Here is a 27273-nt window from a genome sequence, read left to right as displayed (position 1 = left end):
AAGCCATTGAAAGGGTGCAGAGGAGATTTACAAGGATGTTGCCTGGGTTGGGGAGCATGCCTTATGAAAATAGGTTGAGTGAACTTGGCCTTTTTTCCTTGGAGCGACAGAGGATGAGAGGTGACCTGATAGAGGTGTATAAGATGATGAGAGGCATTGATTGTGTGGATAGTCAGAGGCTTTTTCCCAAGGCTGAAATGGCTAGCACGAGAGGGCACAGTTTTAAGGTGCTTGGAAGTAGGTACAGAGGAGATATCAGGGGAATTTTTTTTATGCAGGGTGTGGTGAGTGCGTGGAATGGGCTGCTGGCAACGGTTGTGGAGGTGGATACAATAGGGTCTTTTAAGAGACTCCTGGACAGGTATGTGGAGCTCAGAAAAATAGAGGGTTGTGGGTATCCCTAGGTAATTTCTCAGGTAAGGACATGTTCAGCACAGCTTTGTGGGCCGAAGGGCCTATATTATGCTGTAGGTTTTCTATGTTTCTATATTTCTAAGATGTTGGTGAAACCTAATTTGGAGCATTATGTGCAGTTTTGGTCACCTATCTCCAGGAAAGATTATGACCCTATCTATCTACCTGTGAATTGCTAAAAGTCAAGCCAGCTGCCATGCAACCATGTGCACATCTGTATCTGCACAGAAAGATGAAGAACACTCAGATAGTGGTGTTCCCATAATCAATGAGTCCTTGCACTCATTGTAATTCAGCTGGTGTAGTGAACACACACATTTGCCTATCCCATCTGGTTTCATTAGAGGCAAAGTTGTCTAACTTGCTTCTCTGGAAGAAAATCCTTTGAGTTCCTATCTTGTACAAGAGTATACCAATAAATGGGAAATCATGTAGAGGTTTCTAATTGTGACCTGTTAGGGTCCTGGGATGGGAATGCTTTGATAATCAATGCAAAATTGTGACTACTAAATCCATTCATTATACAGACATCTTATCCCAGCTACAAATGCCTCTCTGCAACTCATGCAACGTGATGAAGTAACACTGCTTAGATGTATTTGAGGAACATATCTTCTACATTTGTGCTGGGAACTGCACACTTCCCTTCAGTGCAGCTGTGGGTCATTGATGGATAGTCTGCCAGTTGACCGTCGCAATTGTGTCACCCTCTGAGGCAAAAGGAAGGCACCATACATAACAATTTTTCTTATTTGGCCACAGAGACCTACACTTTAAGGCAGTCAATTTTAAAGTTAGGCAACTGAACAGCATTATCGATTTTTTCTCCATTGACTAAAAATATATCTCCAAGTTTTCTAATCATCCTTCTCGCACAACATCCTTGTGTAAACATAGAATGTGACTTGAGGTTGGATTACACTAAAGCAATCCAGTGGTACACTCTGGCTGTGATTACATTGGTGAGTTCTGGGAAATCTGCCTGCTCTCATCAAAGGTCGCAGTCCCTCAATTAATATTGTCCTTAATGAGTGATTGTCTTATTGAAGGTGACAACCCAAACTCCACCAGACCAACAAGTTGACTTCAGGCTTCCAATGTGAATTCATACTAAAAGTAGTTAACCTCCAACCCAGTTCCAAATCCATAAATTCCGCCTTCAATTCCCCTCCCCACCCATTGCTCTTTAAGCACATAAATTGACTTCAGTTAAACTTGGTTTTTTTCCTCATCATTTACTCTATTCTTTGTAAACCATCGAGTTTTTGAGGAGGTGACGAAGATGATTGATAAGGGTATGACAATGGATGATATACACATGGGCTTTAGTAAAGTTTCAACAAGGCCGCTCATGATGGGCTGATGGGATCCATGGAGATTTACAAGAATGTGTTTGAAATGAACTTGGCAGAGGTTGGTGGTGGAGGAACTCAGCAGCTTAGGCAGCATCTATGGGGAGAAATAAAGAGTTGATGTTTCGGGCTGAGACCCTTCTCTTGAAGGGTTTTAGCCCAAAATGCCAACCCTTCATTCCTGTTCATAGCTGCTATCTGACCGAGCATTTTGTGTGTGTTACTCTGGATCGCCAGCACCTGCAGAATCTCTTGTGTAGTGATAGAGGGCTACTGTTCTGACTGTGACCAGTGGTGTCCCACAAGGACCGGTACTGTGTCCTCTGTTGTTTGTAATATATATAAATGATTTGGATGAAAATGTAGGTTACAGACAACATGAAAATTGGCAGAATGCTGGATAATAATAAGAAAGTTTGTCAAAGGATTCAGCAGGATATATACTAGCTGGAAATGTAGAAAGGGAAAAGGCAGATCGAGTTTAATCTGTAGGAGTGTGGGGAAGTGAAATGTAGGAAGTGAAAGTTAAGAGGAAACCATACAGTCCGTATCAGGATCCTTAGGAGCATTGAAGAACTCCAGAATGCAAGTCCATAACACCTTGAAAGTGGCGATACAAGTAGGAAGGGTGGTAAAGAAGGGATACAACATTCCTTCATTTACTGGTCAGGTTGTTGTGTGTAAAATTCAGAAAGTCATGTTACACCCATATAAAACTTTAGTTAGGCACATTTGGAGTAATGTATATACATTTCTGATTACCACATTACAGGAAAGTTGTGGAGGCTTTGGGAAGGGTATGGGAGTGGTTCACCAGGATGTTGCCTAGATCAGAGAGTATTAACTGTAATGACAGGTTCAACAAAATAGGATTGTGTTCTTAGGTGTGTCAGAGGCTGAGGGATGATTAAATTGAGGTATAAAAAATGATGAGAGGCAGCGATAGGGTAGATAGTCATAGTCTTCTTCCCATAATGGAATTCTCAAATACTACAGGGTAGAGTGTTAAAGCTGGGAAGTGGGGTTGGTGGGGGGGGGGGTGGTTGTGGGGAAGGGGAAAATTATAGGAAATTTACAGAGTATTTTTTAAAATTGGAAGTGGAATTTGCTGGAACATGTTGCCAGGGAGGGTGTTGGAAACAAATACTTTGAGGCACACAAATAGACAGGAAATTGAGAGATGTAGACCTCATGCAGGCAGTTGTGCGATTTAAATTGTCTTTATTTTTGACACAGTCGGGGACCAAAGGGCCATTTTCCCTGCTGAATACAGTGCCATTATCAATTTAAGCTTCCAGCAGCTTACATCTCAAAATTAACACTGCCTAAAGAGAAAGGGGAACACAATACTAATTGATAACACCTGTCATAAGATGTGATACTCCAGTAATTTCCAAATCATTTTTCGCTTCTTGCTTCCAATAGAAGATTTCTGTTCTGCAGGGGTGGAAGGGTGAGATTTTGGTCGGGAACTGTGAAGGTTCCACTATACTGGAATGGAACTCACGCTTTTATATGTTAACTTATCTTCTGTCTCTTTCACTGTATGTTTCGTACATTTGGGTTGGGAAACAAGAGCCTTTGACACTGATTGACTGACAAGCTGGAAAATTTAAGGGTTTTGTTTGTGATGTGACTTTAACAGGTACTCCAAGTGATACAACAAGAAAGTAGTTATCATTCCAAACTTCTTGATGGGAGTGTCTTATGAATATGAAGTTATAATAACTGAAGACATTTAGACTATTCTTGAAACATATATGTGCAAAATGTAATTGTTTCAACAGTATATGAAGGCTCATGATTAATCCCTAATGGAGAAAGAAAGCTGACGTTAAGAAGGTTTAGATTTGATCTCTGGTCTGTGCTCATCTAACCTTGAGAGTGCAATTAGGATCCCACAGGTGGCTTGGCAAGTTTGGATTCGCAATAAAAAGTATCAGAATCCTCCTCCCTTACGGAGTTGTGTGCATGTGTGTGCCCAAGCTTGAGCATGTGAGAGGCAGAGTTTTAACTGTGATCTACCTAGACTGCTGACAAATACTGCTGAGATTTGAATGTGTATAACACCTAATGGGGAAGGGAACAGTTAATAGAACTACAACATGTTCATTGGTGAAATGGGTGATAACACATTAGCCTGGAGTTGCAGTTACATTGATAGTGTAACTATCTGTACCCACCAGTGTTATTGTGTGAAATTGATAACAACTTCTGGCATCCATGCCTGCACAATTAAATGCAGAGATCCTATTATTGATGCCAATGATCCATTTTTGCTCCACAGGGAATGGAACTGCAGTTATTGCAGATGAAATTGACCACAAATCATTGGTTAGATGTGAACATCACCTCCTATTCTCACTGAATGTATTATGCTCGAGGTCTCAGATGTTTAATAGTTTACTTAGTTTTAATTTCTGTTTAATAATCACTGACCTCCTTCCTGTCCTATCACTCATCCACTCTCACTGGCACTGAAAAAAATAATAGTTCCTATCAGGATGACATTTTAAAATTCTACAATTTTTAGAAGTTTTCATCGCAACATTGGAGACAGGATGGGTGCACGTCTGGACTCACGACAAACTGTCATCCGTAGAAGAAAAGGCAAATTAATTAGAACATTTACATTAATGGAAGAGAGAAAATCAGATTAATGACAAAAATTTAAGCAATCTCTTCAAAATAAAAGGAAATCCAGGAAAATTTCTTTAGTAAATTGCAAAGTGTGGAAGGATAGTTAAGTACAAACTGTATACAAAATCGATCGATGTTACATACAGAAGTGAGGTCAAGCTTGATTGCAGAGCAATCAGTCCATCATTACCTGATTTCTCATATGATCAAACTAGCACGTTTCATCTTTCATCTTAATTCAATTACTAATGCTGTTTCTAGAAATTGATATTACTATGAATTATGATACTTGTTTTCTACATTCTGGTTTGCTACTTCTGAGATTTCTTCAAACTGATTGAAGAGTTCTCAGCTGCTGTCACAAATGGCAAGATTAAAAGTTACTTTGAATTAAGGAAAATCTATGTTGCACAGATAGAAAATTTTTATGGGCAGCAGTCCTTGGTTGTTATCTACAAAGTCTGAGTCAATAATTCTAAACTATAAGACCATAAAGACATTACAGGAGCAGAATTAGCCCTTTTGGCCCATCAAGTCTGATCCACCACTCCATCATGTCAGATTCATTATCCTTCTCAACGCCATTTTTCTGCCTTCTCTCTGCAACCTTTTGATGCCCTTACTAATCAAGAACATTTCAACCCTCACTTTAAAGATACTGAATGACTTGGCTTCCACAGCCATCCACAGCAATGAAGTTAGACTAAAAAAATCCCTCCTCATCTGTGTTCTAAAGGGATGTCATATTCTGAGGATCTCTGGTCCTAGACTTCCCCATTATGAAAACATCCTCTTCATGTTATTAGACTGACAAAGACTTAGATAATCAATGTACATCTACACTCACTGGCAGATGTATTAGGTACCTCCATATGTAATCAAGTTGCCATTGAGTGTATGTTTGTAGTCTTTTGCTGCTGTAGCCCACTCACTTCAAGGCTTGACGTGCTATGCCTTCCGAGATGCTCTTCTAATCACCACTGTTGTAACATATGGTTATTTGAGTTACTGTTTTAGGTTTCCAAAGATAAAACAATTTGAAGCATTTTATGTTTACTGAAACCCATTACACATACTATATAACTCCAAAACCTACACAACACGCTAAACACATAAAAGTTGCTGGTGAACGCAGCAGGCCAGGCAGTATCTCTAGGAAGAGGTACAGTCGACGTTTCAGGCCGAGACCCTTCGTCAGGACTAACATGCTAAAAAATCTTTTACATAATAATGTCATCATGTCAGACCAGCCTCTTAAAGCAAGACTGCAACTCAATGGCAGTTGTGATTTATGTACATTTCTCCGAATTATGCTACCCTACACAGCTCTCCCCCACCCCAGCCCACTTGGGTCCTGGATTCCATGGGTGAAGGAACAGCAAGTGCCTCTGTCTCATGCAGAGGTGCATTAACACTCACATGGTCACATTATGATGTCAGGGGCAGGGCTGCGGAATACTCCAAATCTTATTGGGCCAGTTTAAGGTGATCTACCAAAATCTGCTCAGGTTTAGCCTTCTTATGTATGATAAAAGTCTTGTCGCCCTGTTCCAAAATGTAGAATAGGCCATCATAAGGGGGCCTAAGGCGATGATGGTGTGTGTCATGGTGGACAAAAAACAAATGAGGTGGAACGTAGATCAACAGGGACCCAAGGGTGCTGTACGCTATGATGGGAGGTAGGAGTAGGTGAAAAGGAATTGAATTTACTAAGGAGGAAGGAACGCTGTTGAGAGACTGACCAGGCAGTCATGGCATCAGGAAAGAAATCACCTTGAACTCGTAATGGCTGCCCATATGCCGACTCTGCCATGAATAACTGCAGGTTCTCTTTTGGAGCAATACTGAGCCCCAGCAGGTCCCATGGAAGATGTTCATGCCAACACTCATCGGTCAGGGAAGCCCGCAGAGCAGCCTTTAAGGGGCGGTGAGACTGCTTGCATACGCCATTGGACTGCAGGTGATAAGCCATGATGTGATGTATCCTAACGCCAAGGTTCTGGGCCATTGCAGCCCAGAGGTCCACAGTCAGAGGAAACATCAGATAGGGTGCCAAACTGAGCAACCCAGGTGCTGATGAACGCCCAAGCCACATCTGCGGCCGTTGTTAATACTAGAGGGATGACCTCTGACCATCTGGTGGCATAGTTTCAATGTCAGAAGGTGCGTGAAAACGTGGGAAGGGGGAAGAGGGAGGCCATGCCAAACAAACTTTAGAGCAAGCAGTTTTTGTGAGGCTTTCTACTCCAGATGTGAGAGGCCATGTAAGGAGTTGAAAACAGTCTTTCTCCAGTATGCAGGCACAATAGGAGGAAGGCGAGAAATCACACAGGAGGGAAACCCCAGCTTCCCAAACTTAATGTCAGCCAATTGCATGCTCATGTCTGCTGTTCAGTAAGACAGGACCTCTGGGTCAGGAACTTGGTCAGCTGCCATGTCGGCATAGTCAACCCTTATGTATACAGTCTCAGTGGCTGGCTGTGAGAAGCAACTGGCCATGGTATTATTTTTACCCTTGATATGTTGTACATCCATTGTTAAATTGGCCAGGTGGCATTGCTGCCATGCAGACCAAGGGTCTACTAATTTGGCCATCACGTGCACGAGGGGTTTTGTAGTCAATGAACACTGTGAAATGGTGACCCTCTGGAAGAAAATGAAAATAGCAGACAGCCAGATAAGAGACCGAGAAGCTCATGGTCAAACATGCTGTACTTCCTTTTGGGTAGACAGAGCTGCTGACTGAAGAAGGTGAGCAGTTGCCACACACCTCTGACTAGCCGCTCATGCACAGCACCCGTAGCATAGTCTGAGGCTTCAGTTATGATGGCTATGGATGCATTGGGGAGTTGATATGCCATTAGGGTCGCGTTAGAAAGAACTCGCTTGGTATCATCAAATGCCTGGGTTATATCCCCTGACCAGTCAAACACTTGATTAGTACACTCTACAGGGGCAGCATAGGTTCAGCTGCTCATGGAATGAAGCAGTAATAGAAATTCACTATGCCTAAAAACTCCTGTAGTTTTTTTAGGAGTATGGGGTGACGGGAAAGCTATCTTTGACGGGAGGGGCTTTGCACCTTCTGCAGAAATGTGATAGCTGAGAAAGTCAATGGTTGACAACCCAAACTGGCATTTAGCAGGGTTAATAATCAACCCGTGTCGGCTTAAGTGTTGGAAAAGTGCATGGAGATGAGATACGTGTTCGGATTTAGACGCACTGGCGACAAGTATGTCATCCAGGTAAACAAAAAGAAAATCTGTCTTATATACAGAGTTCATCAGCCATTGGAAAGTCTGTGCTGCAATTTTCAATCCAAACAGCATACACAGAAACTCAAAAAGGCCAAATGGGGTTATCACAGCTGTTTTGGGAATATCCTTTGAACAGACAGGCACCCAATAGTAGCCCCTAACTGGATTGACTTTGAAAAAAATTGACTTTCCATCATACGTGCCGAAAGGTCTTGAATGAGTAGGACTGGGTGACAATCTCCAAGGTAGTGGTCTCATTAAGGCATCGGTAATCACCACAAGGGCAGCAACCACCATCAGACTTAGGAACCATATGGAGGGGTGAAGCCCAGGGGCTATTCGACTGGCATACAATGCCAAGTCTTTACATGTTGGTAACTCAGCCTTCACAGTTGCCAGATTTTCTGGGTCTAGTCTAAACATGCATATATGAACTAGTGGGACAGTTGTGGAAATGTGGTGTTGAACCCCATGTTTTGCAACTATAGTGGGGAATATGGGCTTGGTGAGGTCTGGGAATTCACCCAGCGGTCGAGTAAGCTCTCATGTGCTTGACAGAGTTGTTGTGGGGAGCTTACTGGGGGAGCAGGGTAACAACCCAAAGTCCTTGACAACCACAAGCCAGCAGTTCTTAAGATCGACTCATAGTCCTTGGACACACAGAAATCTGCACCGAGCAGAGGACTAGGCACTTTAGCCAGATGAGGCCCAACGTATAGCGTTGTCCACTGAAGCAGAAATTCACCTGTTGTGCCCCATAAGTCTGGATCTTACTGCCGTTGACAGTTTCCAGTGAGGTTTCGTCACTCTTTGCCTTTTCATCAATAGGCAACACTCACTTGAGCACCCAAGTCACACAGGAAACATCGCCCTAAAAGGGTGTCCATAATGAACAGTAGATGACCCTGGCAGCTGGAACCCATGGAGTTCACAGACCTCTGAGGTCCCGATGCACTGGCGCTGTTAAAGCTGCATGGCAGTCAGCACTTCCCAGCATTCCTACCAAAGTCAGCACGGTAGAAGTACAGGTCCACCGATGTCTGTTTCACAGCCATGGGCATCCTTGTGTTAGGGGCCTTGTTGACCAGGCTTACTGAGGGAGAGAAAACCACGCTAAAAAACTTTTTTATGTAAAAATGTAATTATGTCAAACAAGCCCCTTAAAGCAAAACCCCAACTCAATGTCTGTGGTGTGAGTTATGTACATTTCTCACAATTATGTTATCCTACATGGTCACCCTCCTGTTAGCTTGAAACAGTCTAATCATTCTTCTCTGACTTACCTCATTAACAATGTATTTTCACCCACAGAACTGCTGCTCAGTGGATGATTTATTTTTCTTTTCGTGCCATTCTCGGCAAATTCTGGACACTGTGGTTCATGGACATCCCAGTGAGTCAACAGTTTCTGAGATACTCAAATCACTGTCTTGCACCAATAATATTCTATGGTCAAAGTCATGATCACATCCATTCTGATGCTTGGTCTGAACTACAACTGAACTTTGTGACTATGCCTGCATGCTTTTATGCATTGGAGTGCTACCACATGATTGGTAGGTTAGGTACTTACATTAACAAGCATGCTTTCTATGTTCTTCAAATATTCCAAAGTACTCAACAAAAAATTACTTTATTCATTGAATTTATTTTGAGTATTTTAGCCTATATGGTTTCACTTTATTCAAAATCTAATAGGCATAAATGATGACCTTACCAGTTAAGTGCTTTGATGGTTGAAGACTCTGTGCCTGCTGGGCCCTCAGCAGATTTCTGCTATCTTTTACATTAGTGCCAGGTGACCAGGTGGTCACATAAGTGGACCAGACGGCTTCAGGGTTTATCACTACTTCCTAATATTGGTACTTTTGATAAATCAGCAATCCTGCCATATTGCACCAATATGCCACTTCAAGTCTTGTTATGCACATGTTGGTAGAAATATCCATTTTTAGCCAGTCCATTGCCTAAGCTAATCAAACATGGTTTGCCTTCCATCACAGATTGTTGTATATTTGCCAATTCATTTATGACTCAGTAAGTAATATTATGGTTTAGCATTTCCTCCCTACTTGGCAGGCTACATGAGATATTGATAAAATATATCTTTTTGTGGAGACAAAAAAAGACAAACATATTGAAGGATACAGGATAATCATGTAACAGAGCTCAAATAAAATTAAAACAACAGGAATTCTGCAGATGCTGGAAATTCAAGCAACACACATAAAAGTTGCTGGTGAACGCAGCAGGCCAGGCAGCATCTCTAGGAAGAGGTGCAGTCAACGTTTCAGGCCGAGACCCTTCATCAGGATGAAGGGTCTCGGCCTGAAACGTCGACTGCACCTCTTCAAATAAAATTACTTGTGATTATGACTGAGATGTTAAAGTTCAGCTTTGAAAGTAATACAAATAGAATGGGCCACAGTCCTGTGAGGTGGCAAAGATATTCATTCCATTGCAGCACAAGTCTCAGCATTACACTAACTCCATTGTGTTGTATGAACTAATATGGTAATTGGGAACCATTCACAACTGATTTCCTAGCACCTTAAGGAGGTGTTGACTATCTGCAGCAGCAAAAATGTAGACCACCTGATGGCCTGGAATAGCCTTCACATTGCCATTTCTAGCAAGCCAAAACCCATCTGGTTCAATGAGGAGGGTGAAAGAACATACTTGGAGCAGCATCAGGGTTTTGTAAAAATGGAGAGTCAATCTTATGAGATAACAATGCAGAACTATTTCTATGATAAAGAGTAAACGCACCATGCAATAGACAGAACCAAGCATTCACACAATTAATGAATGAGATAAAGCTGCCACATCAGTCATGAACTGTGATGGAAAATGAATCAGCTAAAGGGAAGAGGAGATGGATCCAAGAGCATTGACAATCCAAGCTACTGCAGAGCCCAGCATGTGTGTGCTGAAGAAAAGGATGAAGAATTTGCAACCATGTTCAGTGAATGGAAGACCCATTGCAGTTTCTTCCAAAGATTTTCATTGGTTATAGATAAAGTTTGAGAGTGATGGATTGAACATAACAGAGGGAATTAGATGATATCCAGTCTATGGCATTGATGGCTGGTGCTTCAAAACTAGCCACATCTCTGGCCAAGCAGTTCCAGAGGAGGGCAAATGGGACTAGCTTATTGAGCACTATAGTCAGCATGGGCAAGTTGGGCTAAAGGCTAAAGGGTCTATTTCCAAGCTGAATTACTCCATGACTGTAAAACTGAACTACATAAAGGCTTTAGCAACAAGAGGTGGTTCGAGGCGGGTATATTGGAGTGAGTGATTCATCTCCTCACACCCCAATGCATTTCCAGTATCTATAAGGCTTAAGTCAGGAGTGTGATGGAGCACCAGCTCTACGTAGGAAATCCACTTTCCTGAATGAGTGCACTTCAACAAACACTGAGGAATCCCAACACAACTCAAGTTACTGCCACCTATTTGTTTACAATCCAAAGCAATTTAAATACTTAACTGACCATGCTGGCAGAGAAATGTGCATTTCCAAAATATACCACAATTATTCACTTAGCTACTCCTACACCTTCACCCTAAACTTCGATGTCCTCTACCAGAAGGAGCAATGGTAGCAGCTACAAGGAACACCAGCAGACTTCCATTCTAACCTGGAAATATTCTTTTCTGGACTGCAAATCCTAATTCTAACCTGGATTGCTATTCCCCAGCCAATTTGTCTGAGCAGCTGTAGCCATAGACTCGATGGGCCGAACGGCCTAATTGTGCTCCTATATCTTTTAGCTTTATGGTCTTGTCTCCTGGATCTCCACAACAGCTTCGTGAAGGTACGTTAAACTGAAAGAACTGCAGTGGCTTCAGAAGGCGGCTACCATCATCTTACCAAGAACAATTAGACATGGGTCATCATTACTAACCTTTGCAAAGATACCCACATCGCGAAAAACCAATATTAGTCAAACAGCGGTTTAAAATGATTGGACTTATTCAATACAAGCTCCTCTAGGGTCGGGTTCGTGGTGGAAGAAACACTTTATAAACGCCTTTATTTCTTAAAGACGGCTAAGCTACTTTGAGGGATCCATCCCATTGTTTAGACAGAGAATTACAATGTCGATCTCCGTTTTCTCCTGGAGTGTAGAACAACTGTTCTTTCTGTGGGGTAATAATGTCAGTTTGTTCGTGCCGTATACCGCGAAATTAATAACACATTTTTAGAAGATACAACCAACTAAATACTTTATCTATATTCCTATCTAGCACAGAGAGCAAACGCTGAGCGTAGAGCCAATCCGTTTCTTGGAATGCGTGAAACATTTTTACTGTGCAATCTCCCAAAAGCCAGCAGAATGATTCTGTATCGAAATGACTGTAACTGCCCGTGCAAAGGGTTGGCTTCCAATTAGATTACTGAATCCGACAAGTGGAATGGAGAATTATAAATACAAATAATAAGAAATTCTCCTCTACGCCATTGTCAATATAATACAAATTCTAGAGACACAATCATTGATCTTCACGATTAATTTCAACTTACTTCATGGAAAACACAATAGACTTTACACTCTTTCAGTAAATTGATTGAAAATATTTAGTTATTCTGCAAAAATGGTAATTTACAGCATTTGATAGCAACGCAATGTTTTCATGTCTTAATGATAGGCAATTTTATTTTTCATAAGTATTGGTCACTTTTGTGTCAGACTCTTAAATATTTCTCAAAGTTAATCAGTTCAACAATTTATCAGAGAGCAAAAAATAAGAACAGGACCAACATAAACCTTCTCAGTCCTAATAAAGCCCGTTTTCAATGGTATTTATAACTCTAGTCCCAGTTCTTATGGGCATCATCGGTATTACAAATACAGCTATTCGCGATAAGGTAACCCTGCCAGATATTCAAGACAGTTACACCTCATAGTTATTCATTACTTTTTGGAACAAGCCCCGCTAAGCTGTAGCTGTATTTACAGCTATCTATTTTATTTTGTATTTTGCTGCAGTTGCCCACGCAGAAAATATGAATGTACAGATAAACCAACATGAAATTTCCTATGTAGGCTACATCAGTCATGGAGCGCGATATGGCGACGCGGATCTCTGGCTTGGGAGTGGAGGGATGAGGGTGGGGGGGGGGGTAAAGTGTTCGCGGTTTCATTTACTTTTAGGATCTTGATGCCAGATGTTAGCAGACAGGCCGCTGAACCTGGCTCTTTTAAACTAAGGTTTCAATCTCCAATAAATAGTTAGGACATTAATTTGTTAGAAGATCCAAGTTACCATATACTCATTAATATTTATAACAAGTAAATAAATGGACTCGAAATTGGATAAAGAAATGTATGGGCACGACGTGTCCTACAGATTAAAAAATACTTACAAGTTCATGCTGGCTGTGCTCATAATAGTGCAGCAAAAAAACGGGTTACTTTTCATTGGGGCATCGTTAAAATTGCCGTGTTGGCCTTAGCAACCATATAAATTATTGGTGTAGCAACTTAATTACACATTAAAAATATTCTATAAATCAAGGTAATCTTACCAGTTCAGATCGGATCCAACCTTTTTTTTAAAGATTACTTGTGTTACAAACTCGACTTGCCATTAACCTATTATTGGATGAAGGCGTCCATCAAATCCAATTATTAGAAGCTAATGGTGGCCGCCTTTAACTTAAACAGCTTTGACAACTTTCAGAAAATTATTTCATCTCAGCACTATATTCAAAGCTTTACGTTTCTAATGTGAAATTTATCTTTCAATTCTATATAATTTACGCTTTGATAATTAATTGATATCGCATGCTTAATTGTGTTCAGTAATCAAGTGTACAATAAAAATAATTGACAGAATACATTTAAGAATGCTTCATTCCGATTATTTTTTTTAAACTGCCATTTTTGAAATAAACGATTTTAACCCCAAAAAGCCATTCCGGGTAATTAAAACAGAATCAAGCAATCTGCCTTTGTAGTGATCTTTAAGGTTTTGATAAAGTATTTTCACTCCTGGTCTTAATGTTAAATTTGTCCTAGCCTATCGCAGTGTAATCACATCTCTGATAGGGAATCATTTCTCTTAAGTCTTAAAATATACCGGCCTTCAACACCGCTCATGGTAAAATGCCTGTCTAGGAAATGTCTATATTTTCCAAATGGCGAGGAAACATGGGAAACTATTTTACCCAATGTCCTTCCTTAACAGCGGCTTTGTTTGGTTCCATCACGGAGAGAGAGATATAGAAAGGGGAAAGAACAGTCCCGTGGACGCTTTGAATTCGTCATTAAAATTAATTAAAGGCTGAGTAGGTGTTTCCAGTTTAATGAAAACATGGGATAATTACCACAAAGAAAACATATATAAATTACAATTCAGGTAGGCAGGCAAGAGTATTTTGCTATTCTGCAATCTCTTTTAGTGCCACAAAAAAAAATCTATATAAGGTTGTTATGCCTTGCGTTCCAAAGTTATTCCTATGCATATCCATGCAATATTTTTCCGCTTTCCCTCGATAAAATTGCCAAATAATAATGAATCATTTCATAAATAATGGCTTGGCTGTCTTATCTGGGCAGGGCGGCCTGGGCTGGTTTCTTATCTCGCCTGGCCACATTGCTGTAGTGTTCCGCTCTCCATACTAAATAGGAAATCGAACGTGATGTAAAATCTACTCCACTCTCCAAGCATAAGCTGCCAAAAAAACTTAATACAGCACAAAGATCAGCCATGGAGGGGGCTGAAAATGGCTGCTAACGCTTTTCTAATAAGCGAGGATGGTGAGTATCTATCTAATTGTCGGCTCTTAAGGGCGCGTTTTATTCTTCAACACTTTAAGATGACGAATTATAACTAATTTCGAATGGAACGTAAATAATTGCGACATAAAAGTACTTTTTAAAATTGCAACGAAATAAATAATCAAAAATAGAAATGGCTGCAAGCATTGTTTGCAATAATCCCAGGAGTGCGGAGTCTTTCTTGGGACATTTTTAATTGCCTAATGGATTATGTATAATGAAATCTTTAATGATATTTTAATTTGATTTGTGTAAATAGAGATGATTTTTCTAATGGAAAAGTAGTGCAGTAACAGAAATAGATGAAGCCTCTTTAGCATTATGATCCAACAGTTTCTCATAATTGCCGTTTTGATCATCTGAAGGTTTTCACCGTTCATCCCAACAGTAATTAAGTGCCAGAAGAAAGAGAGAAAAACAACGGCATTTATAAACATTTATCTGGCTCATACGACGATTGTTTTCGCTAGGATTCGTTCCAGGAATGTATAAACAAATTGCCCACTATTTATGAATTCGCTCTGAGAACTGATGGGGATTCAGACTATCATACATTTAATTAGATTGGGGGTATTTTTAATGAATAGCGTTATGAAATCTTAAAGGTGATTTATTCCTGTTCCATCCTCGCCACAACTCAGTACAAAATAAAGTTTCAATAAATATAGATTATTGTCTTAGCTTGGACTTTTCCCAATATTGGGTGTTCACTTCAGATGAACAAACCTATTTAGATGCAGTAAAATATTGTGATCATAACATCGATATTGGTAACAAGTACCGGCTCCCCTGAAATACTCATTTCGTCCCATTGTGCTCGTATGTTTATTTTGTCCTTTCCATTCCGTTGAGGCCTCATGTTGGGCATACACACATAGCCCGGAACTGCTAAATGCGGCACCGTCAGACTGGATGTCATTTTAATGGGACAGAAGTTAGCTCACCGCATATTTCTAAGATGTTTTTTTTAAATCGAAACAAATACGTGATGGAAGTGTTTCCTTTGCTGGGCGTATTCGTGTTACCTTACACCAAACTCCACATTTTATTATATAATATATGTAAATTATATAATTGTAGCTAGTATTGTCTTCCAGTTTTCTTTCTAGGGAATGTTTCTTTTTCTGATGGCATGAAGTGTGCCAGTTACAACCGGAATTGCCATCCTAATCTCCTTTTAAATACCTTGGACAGTGGAGTAGTTCGGTCTTAGGGTACAATTACATATATATTTCTGAGCTCGTATACAATTAATTTTGAAAAGATTACAACGTGTCCTGCATGTTTAGAATTCAGGGACTATTTAAACCTAATCTTTAATTGATCAACTGTTTACGTATCTCGGTTGATTTTCCATAAACTGTGAAAAGCTCAATCCGTCTAAGGAGCTTTTATTTTCTATGAAGATTAAAAGAACGTGAATGCTGCAGGTGCTGGATAGTCTCTATCGACTTTAGTGCAAGAAACGAATATAACTCCCAGTAGCCTATAACTCAACGTGAGTGTTTGACTTTGGGTGTGTAATGAAATATAATGCGTTTTATAAATGGGAGAATACAGCAGTTTCTTATTTAATTCGATTGAAGCAAATGCACACGAATAGTTCGCATCGCTTCACATTTTCACCTTGGCGAAATGACCAAGTTTATATTTACATTCAGTTTTGATGCGCATAGCGGACGGAAACTTGACTTCTTTTTTCCCCCTTTAAAGCAAATTGCAACTGTTAATTTGTATATTGCATTCGCTTGTGTTGAATATTTAGCTTCAGATCAATATTTGTAACCTCAAGAACGCTTAAATCATTTTCAGCGGCTTTGATATTTTGTACAGCTGGTGATAATATTCGTAGTTACTCCCATTTAATGCGCCTAAAGATCGTTGGACTATAAAGTCAGTAAATGTACTGGCGAAGTCGCCAGAGCGTTTACTTTATTGTGCAAAAAAAATAATTGAGGTCGCCTTTTTCGCGATTGCTGTTTCCCCCTGTGTCTTACGGCAATGTTTCTTTCAGATGAAGTTGCTTCGGCATTTCTTCCAACCTTTGACGCGAACTCAGCTCAGACATTGACGATTTCCGCTGTTCAACACGATGATGGAAAAGGTCGGACTGGATCATGGTGAAAATGACAGCGATGACCTGAGCCCCGTTCAGAAAGATTCCCCCAGCCAGGCACCGGAAAACACGAGCGAGCCTGCAGACCAATCCACTGAAGGACACCGGGTCCAAGCTGAGCAGCGAACTGCGTCAAGTGATGGGGTTTCCAAGGAAACAAGGCACGACTCCCCTGATCCCCTATCGGAAGTGCCCGTCATAAACCTGATGCAAAGAGGGGTCCAGCCTATAAATGAGAGTGATCAGAAAGGCACGTTTACTCATTTAGTGCCGACCACCGAGTTGTCAAGACCCCCGGTGCCTCTGACTCTTCAGAGCCCAGTCAGTGAGAATCGGATGGTCCAGTTAACGGCAGCTCACCTCACTCTGCCTGCAGCCAGAGCGATGCTGTACAACAGCACGTCCCAGTATCAGACCCTGCCTCTTCTAAGCAGGTCAGTCTCGTTGTGGAAGCTGGTTAGATCCGAAAACCCCATTTTTTCTAAGTTTTTTTTAAGATCGTGGAGCTTAACAAGTACATGACAACAATTGAATTGCAAATTGATGTGACCCGCGTTCAAAATTGCTTTCCGATTAGCAAATGATGATAAATTGAGTTAATGCAAACTGTGATTTATAAAATGCTATTCGTTGTAATGATCATTCAATAAGGACTGCTTTAGACGTGGTAATTTTGTCACCGAATCTTTACTGTCAGATGTACGCTATTCATGATTATGTTGATCGATACAAGAAATAATAACCTGTGCGATTAGATTTTATTTACTCGGAACATGTTCTTTTAAATGATTGTCGACGTTTAATAAATAAGATTCCGGATTCTCATCACTAATGTCCCTTTCTTGTTCTAATGGCTACACCAGTGATCCAGAACCATTCAACATGTTCCCCAGTAACAGAGCGAAACGAAGGCCAGCTCCTTACGAAGTGGAAGTCACTACTGGTATGGACAATCACTCAGCCTTCGATTTACCACATCTTTTAACCGTACACATCGCTGCTCGAGTGTTGATACAGTTGCTAGGCACCTGACTGCGACTGCCGTAGGAAATGTCTTGTAGTCTGTCGTGCATTATTTTGCAAAGGGGAAAACTGCGGAAGCTACAAGGCTCATAGTTAATGTCGTGTAGCACTACAGTAGGAGGATAAAGTCGTGCTTTAATAAAACAGTCATCTAAAATCTATCTCAGCCAGCCCCTATTTTGTTTCCTTGTCGCTCACGCCTGTCAACAGGTTTTCACATATACATTCTGTGCATTTACGCCGAAAAAGCACGGGATAGAATCGGGGCCACGTGTGCGCGCACATAATCCGACAGTCACGACAGACCGTTCGGCTTTAATATAAAGTTCCTTAAATTTCTCTAAGTCATGGCGACCACTTCCACATGTCTGAGACGCATTTGGTTAAAACCAGGTTTTTTTTTGCTTCCAGGTACCACGCAGCCCAAAATCGTCCGGCGGATTTTCACAAACAGCAGGGAGCGGTGGAGGCAACAGAATGTCAATGGCGCCTTTGCTGAACTTCGCAAACTGATCCCGACACACCCACCCGATAAGAAACTGAGCAAGAACGAGATCCTGCGCCTAGCCATGAAATATATAAATTTCTTGGCCAAACTCCTGAGTGATCAAGAACAGGAGGGCGAACAGCGCGGGCTACAGATTAAAGAGGCGGACAGTACGAGGCTGCCCAGCGATGACATGCAGGAGATGTCTCCAGACTCGAGCTGTGGAAGCTGTTTTGATGGAACAGGAAGCCCGGGAAGTCTAAGCGAAGAGCACGATCACCTCGAGTCACGACACGGAAACCACCATCACTCCATACTTCCTCCAGATGTCAATGGACAACGGTGATATCCTTGCAAAAAAAAAGAGCCGACAAGGGGAATGGAAAATTGCAGCTGAAAGATAACACAGACTGTTACTCTTACTACCGCCTGCCGAATCGATTAGCGTTTTATTTTCTGATATTTTCTGTATCACTAACATTTTCAGGTACAAAAAAACAAAATGACTATCCTTTCGGATTTAAATTTTACCGGATTTATCAATGAATCTGTTTAAAGACAATGTAATATTTCCTAAAATCGTGGTACATGTAAATATTGTACGAGCTTCGAGCACCGTCTATGGAGAGAAAAGGCGGCTACGTCATGGAAAACCTAAAACGACCGGATTAGTTTTATTTAAAACAGTAAAATTTTCCCCCATGTTAGGCTTTTTATATCAACACAACCAGTTCATACACACCAGCCGGGACACACTAATCATTTATCAAAGAAGCACTGAGCAGGGGAGAGGTACTTTGTTTTACATTAAAATTTGGGCGTCCGAAAAGGGATCCCAGGACTTTAAGCGGAAATAAGGAAGCTCATAAATTAAAAGACGAAGCAAAATAAAAACAAAACACGTGAATTGTTGAGCTATATTGTAATTTAAGTAATAAAAGAAACCGAGGGTTTAAATCTTTGAAGAATTAAATTTCCTAGGATAACTATTTTGTATATTTTCGTGGTTTGAGTGAACAATGAACCACTTTCTGTGTATTATCAGAGTTGTTGCAGCTATTTACAGGTCCCTGTTTTCTATTTCTTATGGAAAATGATTATTATTTATTCCATGTGCTCAATACTTAAGCGCAACGGAACAACTAGAATATCAGGCATTTTTATGGGTACAGATTGTGACATTTTTCCTAAGTACTTTACCATTCTGCAAAAGAGAAATTCATGTATTTAATAATTCGATGGACAATGTGTTGTTAATTTTAAACTATAAAAGGCATGGTACACTCCTTATTTTCCACGTTCGCTTTTTGCCTGCTATATGTATTGTGAATACCATAGTATATAATTCACGCTGCACTTTCAGTATATTTTGTATGTGTTTCTTTTTGTTTCTGCGTTAGCAGAGATTGGGTAACGAAACCTGTTAACTACTACAATGTACATTCTGACAGGGCGATTCTCACTGGTATCCTTTGTAAAGCCTAATGTGGCTGCAAAGTTTGCGTGCAGTATGTATATCACGTATTGTTGTAAAATATATGCAATGTTATATTACCAAGAATTTACTTTTAATAAATTGTATACAATTTAACTTAATAGCCTCCTCTGCCTAGCTTACACCTTTAAATCCAATTCCTTAAATCAAGGAAGTGGATTACATAATCCAATTTACGAGTTAAAGAGACATCTTTAAATTTGATTTTGGATTTTTTTCTGGATCTATCTACTACAAAGTTCAGAGAATGCATTTACATTCTGCCAAAGATATAAAGATGTGTCCACGCTGAGGACCAATATACCAGGAAGCATTCCAAGTTTTATAATTTACTCCTTGGTTAAGATACAATACGTGATTTCTACCATGCTAGCGAACACATTTATGAAATGGCAGCACATGTTTATCTTTATCCGTGTGATGTATACTGTTCCGCCTCTTAAACACCTAATCTGATAATTAAATCAAGCCTGACCTGTGCGTAGGAAGTTGGGAGGTCTTTGCTATTTCCCCGCCCCTGTTCCCCAATCCCTCCCCCCCCCCACAGATTTCTACAAATTATTCAACAAAGTACATTTATGGGCGTAGGTGTAAGACGACCAAATTTTCATATCTTTCTGACACCCCAGCGAAGACTTCATAAAATCGAAACATATTTTGCAGTACGGCAATTGTTAACTTTTGAGAATTGTAATTGAAGTGTCTACCCAGATAATGCGTAAATTTATTTTAGCGACATTTCACGTTCTTACGGACTTTTCGGCCAAGCTTAGAAATCAATAAGTCCATTCAAGGGATCGATTCTTATAAAGCTCTCTCACTTTTCAGCTATTACTTCAGAGAATAGTTTGGAAACTCTAAAAAGTGGACTAAATACCGCCCGTGCAGCTCAAAACTTCTCCCACCACCATCCAGAGGAGAGAATGTTCTACCTCAAGGGAATAATTCTGTAGGATGGAAAATGCAGCATTAAAAGACATTGGCAGTATTTCAAATAAAGGAACAATTTCATCAAGAATATTAAATCCCTAGTCGTTAGTTTCTCAATGTACTCAATGTAGTTCTTCATCAGCAAACCTTTCCTAGAAACGTTTTATTCTAATATAAATGATCTGCACAAATGCTTAATACTCAAGTAGAATTCACACTTTTCCTAAACCTTCCTCCTTAATATTTAATATTTGCTTCTCTCAAATGTACAGTTCAAAATCATGCACTGGGTTTCCGGCTTTAATCTCTGCGTTTACCCCAGAATTTTATCCCATTGTTGGTAGATAAAAAGAACCTATCAGTGAATCCTCGGTTTAAGTATAATGGAATGATAAATACAGTGGATTCTGGTTAATTGGGACACATCTGAAACAGGACAAATTAGCCAAAATTTTCATGGAAATAGTTAAAACTGCATAAAAAGACAAATTACTGTTTAACTGAGTAATAAATTGTGTGTTATATTTAAATGAAATACAGAACAAATTACAATGCTACAAATACTACTATAGTACTATAAAACTGTGTATTACTTCCTAATAGTAATTGACTGAGGAATTCATCTAGTGTACACTGCCATGTTCTTTTGATTAACTGTAACTGAACAAACTCAGTCCAAACACCTAGAACAGATAATAAGCTGCCTTCGTGCAACCCTTTTGACAATGCATCCACCAAATCTTCAAGTAGTGAAATTGTTTCATTTCCACTCCTGGCTGTCTCTGGCATCTCCAAGCCTTAGTATTTGAAATTGCAGTAAGCAAAGTATTTCTGAATTGTCTTACAGTTATTTCTCGCCAACTATCAGTAACAAAAATTGCTGCCTAATGAACACAAAAAATGCAACTGACACTACTTAAAAACTGTTCGCTGTAAGCAATGTGCAGTGTAATGGCCACACAAGTACATGTATCTGACCATAAGACCATAAGACTATAATACATATGAGCGGAATTAGGCTATTCAGCCCATCGCGTCTGCTCCACCATTCCATCTAGGCTGATCCCGGATCCCACTCAACCCCATACACCTGCCTTCTCACCATAGTCTGACGCGAGTTAAAGATTGAGTCACCTGTCCAAATTAGCTGCATCGTTCTCCAAATATTCGAAAGGAATCCTGACTACTTTCTCGATCAGTTTTTGTTCTTTAAGTGTGGTCTCAAATAAGCGGCTGCCCCAATTAACCGATGGTCTAATTAGCTGGAATCCACTGTATTAAAATGAAAGCTAAGAAGAAACATTTTATCTCTGTTCTAGCTTGGTGAAAGTTAAAGTGATAAGATTTTTTTTTCTGTAGAGATTGGAGAGCAACTAGTATTTCCAGAACAGCAATGCTAGGTCTTTCATTCCTCAGACTGGCAGAGGAAGGGGGGAGAGGTAATTTTCTCCTTCATTGTTGAGTTATAACCTGTTACAGAAGAACTTTGGCCCATTGTAGAGTTGCATTTATGCTCCACTGAAATCAACAAAATGATAATTAAGATCTTATGATGATGAAGTAATCTGCTTCTTCAGTTTATCGTGCCAATATTTACATACTGATGAAAGATCATTATCAAAATACCCAAAATGTTTTTTTCTTCTTCTCAGATGTGGCCTGTCCTTATGACTATTTTCAGAATTTTTGATTTCTTTTCCAGATTTTCAGCATCTGCAGCATTTTATTATTTATTATAAGTTATAATGCAAGTTATAATACTGTGGGTGCTAGGAGTCGCACTCTAAGGATTTACTTACAGTACGCGGAGTTTCCAACCAGTCTGGCTAAAAAATTAACAATAGAGTTCTCCAAGGAACTGGCACCAAAAATGGATTTAAAAAGGGGGTTATAGTAATTATTCCACATGCTGATTACATCAGCAAGAAGCAAGAATCACATTAACACTTATGCGTGATTTGATTATGAATGCTGTGTAGTCAGCAATACTCCTGCTTTTTATTGGCTGCTCTCCAGTAGGGGAATGTGCAGGAAACTGGACTCCTGTGACATCATTTGAAGACATCCTGCCGATCTTAGCAAGAAAGTTTACTCTGACTGTCACAAATTGTTACTGTGATGCAACCAAATAAAAGTGACCTAGTATCTCCAGCACCAAGGCTGAAATTGCACTCCATCAGCTCTGTGAGGATATGCTTGATATTACACTCCTGAAATAGACACTCTGTTCTGAGCCCGGTCATGTGCAGGAGAAGAAAGTTTCAAGCATATGCTCAAAATCCCTCTGACCTAGTACATTCTGTCTGACCCCTAGCAACATCCGCAGCACATGACAGCTCAAGTTGGAGAAGGAGCATTCAGGACGGCAATGAGAATCTAGAATTCGTGCACCAGGACCACATCCTCTATAAATGATATAAACAGCACACCACTTCACAAATGACCAAACCGCCTGCCCTAGCATGCGCCATCTGTAGAACAGTCTGTGGTTCCCTCATTGACCTCAGCAGTTGCCTCAGAACCCACAAAACCAGAGTGCAAACATATGAGGCTACATCCCAAAGGACTGATTAAGATGGAGAAAATAGAGTGACACCTCCACAATCAGCCAGATTGATGGGGATTTAATAAATTGAATAATGACTTAAGCAGAAATTTCACAGATGGAAATGATTGTAGTCGATTTTGTGCACGTGATTTACAAGTAACTAATTCCCACATTCACCTTTTCCTGTAGAAATCGCACTGCACCTTTGAGGGAAGTTGGTATAGTTTGTTTCTACTGCTAGGCACTAAGTAAATTTACTTGGTTTGCTTTACAGTTGGCTGTTTCTTATGGGCCACAATCTCCATCCCCCCTCTAAGTGCCATTGTGGGTTATAAATACTCTAAATGGCAAAAAAAAATGTCAAGAACAAGTGCTACAAATATGCGATATTTCAGACCATCACATTTGCACTGTAAAAGTTAAATTGTCAACTGAGCTACTAAGCCCCTACCTCCTGCAGTATCCTTAGCCTCAACAAAGACAAATAAGACAGCAGATGGTAGATGTTGGAAGGTAAAGACGTAAGAATCTCAGCAGATTGAGCAGCCTCTGTGGAGGTGAAAGGTAGAAATCCACATTTCAGCCCTCAAGACCCTGCATCAATACCAAGAGAGAACTGAAAAGTTTGCCAGTACATAGCAGGACAAAAGTGGGTGAGACAGAGGCTGGTAAGTGATAAGTTAAGCAGCTGGGAAGAGAATGATGAGCACTATAGGAAACATCCCCTCCACATCCACTCTATCTAGACCTTTCAGTGGTCGACAGGATTCAGTAAAATCACCTTTCATTCATCTAAACTCCTGCGAGTACAGGCCCAGAGTCATTATACACTCCTCATGTATTAACCCTGTAATTCCCAGATACATTCTTGTGAACTTCCTCAAGACCTTCTCCAATGCCAGCACATATTTTCTTACATAAGGGGCCTAAAAATTCCTCACGATACTCCAAGTGCAGTCTGACCAATGCCTCATAAAGCATCTTTGCTTTTATATTCTAGTCCTCTTGAATGAATGCTGACATTGCATTTTCCCTCCTTATCACTGACTCAACCTGCAAGTTAATCTTTAAGAAATCCTGCAAGAGGTCTCCTAAGTCCCATTGCATTTTGGATTTTTGAATTTTCTTCCCATTTAGAAAATAGTTTATACCTTTATTCCTTCTACCAAAGTGCAAGACCATACATTTCTCTACATTATACTCCATTGGGCACTTCTTTGTCTATTCCCCCAACCTGTCTAAGTGCTTATGTAGGCTCCCTGCCTGCTCAACACTACCTGCCCCTCCAGCTATCTTGATGTTATCTGCAAACTTGGTCACAAAGCCATCAATTCCATCATCAAATCATTGATATATGATGTGAAAAGAAGCGGACCCACCACCAGATTTGACCTGGTCCAATTACGTGAACACTATGGCCAACAAAATACATCAGTGCTTCTACTTCCCCAGACTGCTGGGTAAATTTACCTGATTTCTAATGATGCTTGCCAAATTTTACAGATGCACCATAGATGTATCACAGCTTGGTATGGCAACTGCTCTGCCCAAGACCACAAGAAATTGCAGAGAGTTGTGAATACAAGTCAATCTATCATGACAATCAATCCCCCCTCCATTGACTCTGTCTGTACTTCCCACTGCCTCACAAAATCAAGAAAACCTTCTGCCCCGGTCATTCACTTTTCTCCCCCTCCAACTAGGTGGAAGACACAAAAGCTTGAGAACTTGTACCACAAGATCAAGCACAGCTTTGATCTGCTGTTATAAGACCATCGAAATGACCCCTAATATGATAAAGATAAGCTCTCGATCTCTCAATCCACCATATCATAGCCCTTATAATTTATTTGTCTACCTACACAGCACATTATATATAACTCTATAATGTGTTCTGCAAACTTGTTTTCTTTTCTCTTTTGTAATATTTCAGTGTAGTTATGCATGGAACAATGAATCTGGATAGCATACAAACAAAAGCTCTTAACTCTATCTTGGTACATTATTTCTTTTATTTTTATTTAGTGATACAGCTTAGAACGGGCCCTTCTGGCCCAACAAGGTGCACCTGCCAGCAACCTACCTATTTAACACTAGGCTAATCACAGGTCAATTTACAATGACAAATTAACCTACTAACCAGTACGTTTTTGGACTGTGGAAGGAAACCGGAGCACCTGGAGGAAACCCACATGGTTAACAGGGAGAACGTGCAAGCTCCTTACAGACAGCACCGGAACTGAACTCAAAGTGCAGAATGTCCTGAGCTGTAATAGCATCGTGCTAACTGCCACACTACCATGGCACCCTTAATAAACCAGTTACCGACAATAATCCAACAATAATAACCAATTACCGACAATAATCCAACAATAATAAACCAGTTACTGACAATAATTCAACAATAATAAACCAATTACCAGATAAAGCCCTTCTGAATATCCATGATCTCCTATTGTCATTCCTCTCAGAAGTTTTATCAGTCACTTCCCTCCCACTGCGGTATTAAATTAAGTCAAGATATTCACCACATCCTCTGACTCAATGTATAGTTTGCCCATTTGCTCCCGAACAGGCTCTAGTCTCTCCATAATTAATCCTTTAATAAACATAAAATGCCTTGGACTTTTCTTTAATCTCATCTGCAGTGATATTTTGTAGCCCCTCCTTGCCCTCCTAATTCCTTTTTTGGAGGTATCCACCTCTATGTTTTATGCTTCTGTACGGCCTTTACCTGTTTTCAGTTCTCTATATTATCCATATGCTTTATTTTTCCCTTATCGAGCCTTTGAAATCCTGACATAGAGTATTCTCTGGGCTTGCCTTACTTATCTTTCACCCTAACAGGAATAATTGGCCCTGAGCTTTCACTGTTTCAGTTTCAAGGGCACTTTCTTCTCAGTTGTGGTTTATATGCAAGTAGCTGTCCTCAGTGTATGTTTGCTGCATCCTGTTTAATTATATTGACATCAGTCTTCCTCTAATTCAGGACCTTATTTTCTAGATTTTCTATTTCCCTTTCCATAGCTACCTTAAAATTTGCAGAGCTATGAGTTACATCTACAAAATGCTCACACACATACATTAACACTTTAACTACCTGTCCTGCTTCATTCCCTAAGATTAGGTCCAGCATAGCCATCTACATATTGGCTCAAAAAGTTCTCTTAAATGGACTTTAAAAATTCTGCCCCATAAAACCATAAGATTTAGGAGCAGAATTAGGTCATTCATCCCAACGAGTCTGCTCCGCCATTCCATCATGGTTGATCCTGGATCCCACTCAACCCCATACACCTGCCTTCTCGCCATTCCTTTGATGCCCTGACTGATCAGGGAATGATCAAATTCCATCTTTGTCTTGGCCTCCACCGTAGTCCGTGGCAGAACGTTCCACAGATTCACTACTCTCTGGCTAAAAAAAAAATCCTCCTTACCTCTGTTCTAAAGTATCGCTCCTCAATTTTGAGGCTGTGCCCTTTAGTTCTGGATACCCCCACCATAGGAAACATGCTCTCCACATCCACCCTAACTAGTCCTTTTAACATTTGGTAGGTTTCAATGAGATCCCCCAGCATATTTCTAAATTCCAGTGAGTACAGGCCCAAAGCTGCCAAAAGTTCCTCATAGGTTAATCCCTTCATTCCCGGAATCATCCATGTGAACCTCCTCTAGACTCTCTCCAAGGACAACACACACATCCTCTCTGAGATATGGGGCCCGAAAGTGTTGATAATATTCCAAGTATTGCCTGACGAGTGTCTTATAAAGGCCCAGTATTGTGTCCTTGCTTTTATACTCTCTTCTCCTTGAAATAAGCACACACACACACACACACACACACACACACACACACACACACATACATACACACACACACACACACACACATACACACACACACACACACACACACACACACACTCATATATATATTTAGTGTCGTTAAATTTTATCATGGGCGAGGAAGCATGGAAGCTGATAACATGACCATGCTGAGCTCATTGTGCCCACACCCCTGTGCAGAACTGCCATCTTGTCACTACACCAGAGTTATCAAGAAACTTAAATTGTGGAAATCTGTAGCTCTCCCAGTCTTCCATTCCCCCTATTTTACATGTTTTAAACAATCCAGTTTAGCATCATATAATCTTTGTTTCCTGCCTTTTGTTTGGTAGTCCCTGCTTTAGCTAGGAACCTCTTCAAAATTTGTGGACATA

At 40.3% G+C, this 27273-nt stretch overlaps 1 protein-coding gene and 1 long non-coding RNA gene across 4 annotated transcripts in view; one reads left to right on the top strand and one right to left on the bottom strand.

Moving 5' to 3' along the window:
• Nucleotides 1-27273, bottom strand: part of LOC134354880 (uncharacterized) — a 130475-nt gene that overhangs the window by 79168 nt on the left and 24034 nt on the right. The gene's annotated exons all lie outside the window — the stretch shown is intronic.
• On the top strand, nt 14282-19671 carry tal1 (T-cell acute lymphocytic leukemia 1). Its single transcript, XM_063064976.1, has 4 exons — nt 14282-14433; nt 16469-17004; nt 17434-17513; nt 18005-19671. Exons 2-4 carry the CDS (start codon nt 16547-16549, stop codon nt 18424-18426), a joined length of 960 nt encoding a protein of 319 aa, XP_062921046.1. The 5' UTR covers nt 14282-14433; nt 16469-16546; the 3' UTR covers nt 18427-19671.

Source organism: Mobula hypostoma, chromosome 12 (genome assembly GCF_963921235.1).
Source record: "Mobula hypostoma chromosome 12, sMobHyp1.1, whole genome shotgun sequence".
Lineage (NCBI taxonomy): Eukaryota > Metazoa > Chordata > Chondrichthyes > Myliobatiformes > Myliobatidae > Mobula > Mobula hypostoma.
The sequence above is the reverse complement of the archived record's forward strand: the minus strand, read 5'-3'. Positions and strand labels throughout refer to the sequence as shown.

Coding starts and splice junctions, on each gene's coding strand:
- tal1 (XM_063064976.1), top strand. CDS start 16,547: ATGATGGAAAAGGTCGGACTGGATCATGGTGAAAATGACAGCGATGAC. Junction 17,005..17,433: donor ACCCTGCCTCTTCTAAGCAG/GTCAGTCTCGTT, acceptor TGGCTACACCAG/TGATCCAGAACCATTCAACA. Junction 17,514..18,004: donor CGAAGTGGAAGTCACTACTG/GTATGGACAATC, acceptor TTTTGCTTCCAG/GTACCACGCAGCCCAAAATC.